Source organism: Egretta garzetta, unplaced genomic scaffold (genome assembly GCF_000687185.1).
Source record: "Egretta garzetta isolate BGI_Z169 unplaced genomic scaffold, ASM68718v1 scaffold497, whole genome shotgun sequence".
NCBI lineage: Eukaryota > Metazoa > Chordata > Aves > Pelecaniformes > Ardeidae > Egretta > Egretta garzetta.
The window spans coordinates 606,585-610,828 of NW_009260349.1; the positions used below are offsets into that span (position 1 = coordinate 606,585).

The 4,244-nt window shown below is 62.6% G+C and overlaps 1 protein-coding gene across 1 annotated transcript in view; it reads right to left on the bottom strand.

Moving 5' to 3' along the window:
* The window catches only part of FIBCD1 (fibrinogen C domain containing 1), a 16,345-nt gene extending 14,777 nt beyond the window's left edge, over positions 1–1,568 (bottom strand). The window contains exons 1-2 of the mRNA XM_035898238.1: positions 1,092–1,568; positions 1–113 (exon numbers count right to left, since the gene is read on the bottom strand). The exon at positions 1–113 is cut by the window's left edge and continues 45 nt beyond it. Of these exons, the coding sequence (XP_035754131.1) occupies positions 1–113; positions 1,092–1,565 (587 nt within the window). The 5' untranslated portion in view covers positions 1,566–1,568. The remainder of the gene's footprint in view (positions 114–1,091) is intronic.
* Positions 1,569–4,244: the final 2,676 nt, after the last annotated feature.

Consider the following 4,244-nt stretch of genomic DNA (forward strand, 5'->3'; position numbering starts at 1 on the left):
AGGTCGGCCTTGAGCCGGGGCCGAGCGCTGCCACGCTCCTTCTGCAGCGTGTCCAGGACATCGCTGACGGAGCTCACCAGCCGAGCCATGTTGGTCTGGCTCTCTGAGAGCAGCTGTGGGTGGGACATGGGGGGGACAAGGTTAAACATGGTTAAACCCTTTCCACCCCCAGCCCCACCACCACCCTACTGTGAGGATGCTCCCCAGATGCCTACAGGTGGCAACGCTCCCTGCCAGGGTAGGGGCTGCTGGGGACCAGGTGGGGACATAAAAGCCACAGCAGATCCCATGCAGCATCTCCGGTGCTTTTTGGCCTGGGGGCAAGGTCCAGATAGCGCCTATTGCTGCCAGGGCTGAGAAATCCCCAAACCTGGCTGTGTCGGTGCTGCCACCCTGCAGGATAAAGAGCATCTCTGGGCAAGGGGATGGGATCGTGGAGGCGGCAGGAATAGCCGTGTCCTGAGACAGCCGCCGGCTCTCCGCCATACCCCGAGGTGACCTGGGCTGGGCAAGTGACGTGGGGTGGCCACGGCAGAGCAGCAGGATGGGGAGTGAAGTGAAGCAGCGGGAATCGAGCAGCTCCGGACGGAGGGAGATGAGCACCAGGAGGGATGGGCATGGAACCGAGCATCCAGCCATGCTTTGGGTTTTGCTATGATGCCTGGCAGACCCCCAGCATACCCAGGTAAGCATTTCAACACATCAGCTGGGATATTTTTGGGACTCTAAATAAGGGGAGGCTGATATCTGCATGAATTGCCCTTGGGATGGTCTTGTGCTGTGCTCGGCTCTGCTCGGAGCCCCCAGGCTGGACCCGGCGCCAGGAGACCCACACGTGGGAGGCTGCACGCCCGGCTCGCCAGCACCCAGGGTGGTTTGGCGGGGAGGCGCAGTTGGCTGACAAGCTGGAGCTGAAGTTGTGCTTCCAGACTTGCAGTTCCCAAGTGCCTGCCTTAAATCTCCGCTCCTTCTGCTGGAGGTCTCCCCTGGACACCACCGGCAGGGGCTGCAAGCAGCTATGCCCCAAGGACGTGGGGATGGGGGGGTCTGTCCCCAGGGAGCACCATGCAGTGTCCCTAGCCCCGGCTCACCTGGATGAGCCTGCCCTGCTCGCCCTGCAGGGCGCTGAGCTCCTGCCCCATGGCGCTGTGTCCCTTCTTGAGGCCATCACAGTCAGCGCGCAGCTGCACGGCGTGCGTCAGCAGCTTGGCCACCTCATCAGCCACCGTGACCAACAGGGCCTTCTGTTGGCTCTTGGTGGCCTTGGCCTCGGCGTCATGGTCGGTGATGGCACGCAGCAGGGAGGTCTGCAGTCCCTCCATGCGCCCAAAGGTGCCTGCCGGGTCTGGGCAGTTGGGGTCGATGAAGATGTTGATGCGGGAGCTGTCGGCTTTCTCGATGGTGACCAGCGCGTTAGCTTCCTCGGGGTTGGTGCTGATGACGGGGGGCGACTCGGTGACAGGCGTGTGGTAGTGGTTCATGAAGAGGATGGCCCCTGTGACCGTCACCGCCAGGAGGACGGCCACCGAGAGCAGGACGGTGCACAGGATGTACCCACAGCTCATCCTCTGCGGACAGAGAGACGGATGCTATCAGGACCCCTCCAGATGGACCCATCCCGCTCCCCTTCATCCAAGAGGTGGGTTCAAACCCTCATGGGCTTTGGGGGGTCTAGCAACAGGGGAAGGCAATGTTGGACATGGGGGTGGTGGCAGAGGAGGGGACGCGGGGACCCCAGGGAGCCCTGCAGTTCTGCCAGGGACACAGAGGCCACGGGTGAGTGCTCAGCGAGCAAAGCTGCCAAGCCCGCCTGGGAGCCGGAGGTATGAAATAATAAAGAGAGCGAACGCGCGGCAGCCGCCTGCTCCCGCTGGCATGTTTTATTTAAGGCGGTGATACTCAGCCGGAGCAGCCCCGGCTCCCTGGGAGGTGCGTGCGGGGTTCCCTGCTGCCCTGAGTACAAATATGGGGAGAAAAAGGGAAAACACACCCAGTGTCCCTGGCACTGCAGGGAAAGCAGGAGGCGAGGGAAGGCAGAGGCTGTCCCCAGCAGCAAGGGGAGGCTCTGGGTCGATGCTGGGAATGCACTGCCCTGAGCATCGTGGGGACCCGCTCTGAGCAAGGCATCTCCCAGCTGTGGGGTCCACGTCCCCCTCGCGCCCTTGCTGCCTGCCGGAGGGGAGCTGAGCTGCTCCCAAAGCCCTTGGACCAGTCCTGGAGCTTCCCAGCAAGCGGGAATCGCTGTGGGAAAGGTCTTCAAGCCCCCTGAGCACCTCCGGCAGCTCTGCGCTGCAGGGACCCGTTGGCTCAGCCTGCGGGAGCTGCTCCGTGCGCACCCAGAGCCTTTTCTCCTTGCAAAGCGTGAAGTGCCAACGCTGCTGGTGCAGAGGGAGCGAGCTGCCACCCAGCGCCATCGGCCCCCATCTCCCCGCTGCCTCCCCTTCTCATTACATCTGCAGGACAGAGGCTGTGATTTTCCCCTGACCCTGGCCACGGCTGTCACAAGGAATTGCAGGGCTGCCAGAAAGCTGCAGATTTGGAGAGACAAAGACTACTTTCCCCAGAAACGAGGGGAAAATTGCTGCATCTGCAAAGATTTCCCAGGCCCTGTCCCCTCCTGTGCACATCTATCTGGAGTGACACCTTCCTTCAAGCACCCTTCATTTCATTCACGCTCCCACAACCATTAGCATTAAGGTGATCCCGGGTGTGGCGGGGGGGGCCGGGCAGGGTCCGGGGGGCCACGGATGCCCCACCAGCCCTGGGGATGCTCCAGGTTTCTTCCCCAGCCCATGGAGCGAGGCTGGAGATGTGAACGGCGCTGGGCTGAATGAGAAGCCACCCCGCGGGGACCGCTGTAACGAGGCAGCCCCCGGCTCAGCTCCTCAGTGTGCGTTAAAAGGAGATGTCAACGGCAATAAGGGGAGCTTTCGGCAAGCAGAGGGTTGAGGAATTTGCCCTGTGTTTGTAGACATGGAGCCCCAGCTCGGGGGCATGAGGGGCACCTGGGAGCAGCAGGATGGTGTCAGATGGGAGGTGGGAGATGCCCATCGCTGGCACCTTCACGTGGACACCCAGGACCTGGGCTCAACCCGGCCCCTTGGCACCCTGCAAGTGCAAAAGTGCCAGGAGGGATAGCTGCTGACCGGAGACCAACACCGAGTGGTTTGGGATCCGCAGGGTGAGCAGGGACCGTGTCCCCACAGCTGTCCTGGCTATGGCAGCACCTTCAGCTCTGTGCCCTCCTGTCCTGCATCCTGCTGCTCCCCACCGCCCTGACGGCCCCAGCCTGAACCGTGCCCGCTGGGACACGCAGAGGGGCTGTGGCAGACAAGGGACCCGTCTGAGCATTAAGGGTTTCGGGAGCAGAGCCATGCATGGCCAACGCTCTGTTTCCCACAGCCGCACAAATCCCAACTGGGCTTTAACACACCAAAGCCCCGCAGCTCTGCCTGGGAGCTGCATCCAACTGTTTTCCAGCCTTCGAGCCCCAGCATCGCTGCCCTCTCACCGGCACTGGGAACTGGGGGCCGATCCCCTTTGCAGCCAACCACCTCTGCTTGTGACCATGAGATCCCGAGCAGTGGCAGCTTTATGAGTCCCACGGCATTTTGCTGGCAGGTTGTGTTACCTGGCAACCTGCAGTGGGGAGAGGAGGGAAACAGCCAGCGGCACCAGCAATGCTCCAAACTGGGGTGTGGGTCACCCCAAACCCCCCTTCCCCAGCACAGCAGCCCTGCAGCTGCATGCCCAGCTCCCAGCACGGGGCCCTGCAGACGCCTCTTCCACAGGCTCCTGCCCCACCATGGCCACAGCCCTTGGGGCTCCCAGGGTTTCTGCTGTCCGTTGCGTGGGCTTGGGCTCCTGGATCTTCTTGCCAAGGCTTTTGGGCAGCTAGCGGCAGGACATCCCCCTGCCCTTGTTCTTGAAGTCCCCCCTGGGGACATCCATCAGGCTGGAGGTCCTGATGTCTCCAAATCTCTCCTTCCTAAGGAGAGCAGAAGCTGCAAGACTGGGAGGAGCTCGGGATGAGTGGGGCTTCACTTGCAAACCTGCTCTGGAGCTGGGGCTGGAGCCTGGGAAGGAGCCCCAGGCAGGAACTGAGGCACTGTTGCCTCCCCAGCGCAAAGCTGAGCCGGGCTCTCCGTGCCCTGTGCCGGTCCAGGCAGTATCTCTATGCTTGGCCACTGTGCTCCATGGGGGCTAGGTCCTCAGTCCCCCAGCCACAGGGTGTGAGCAGCCCA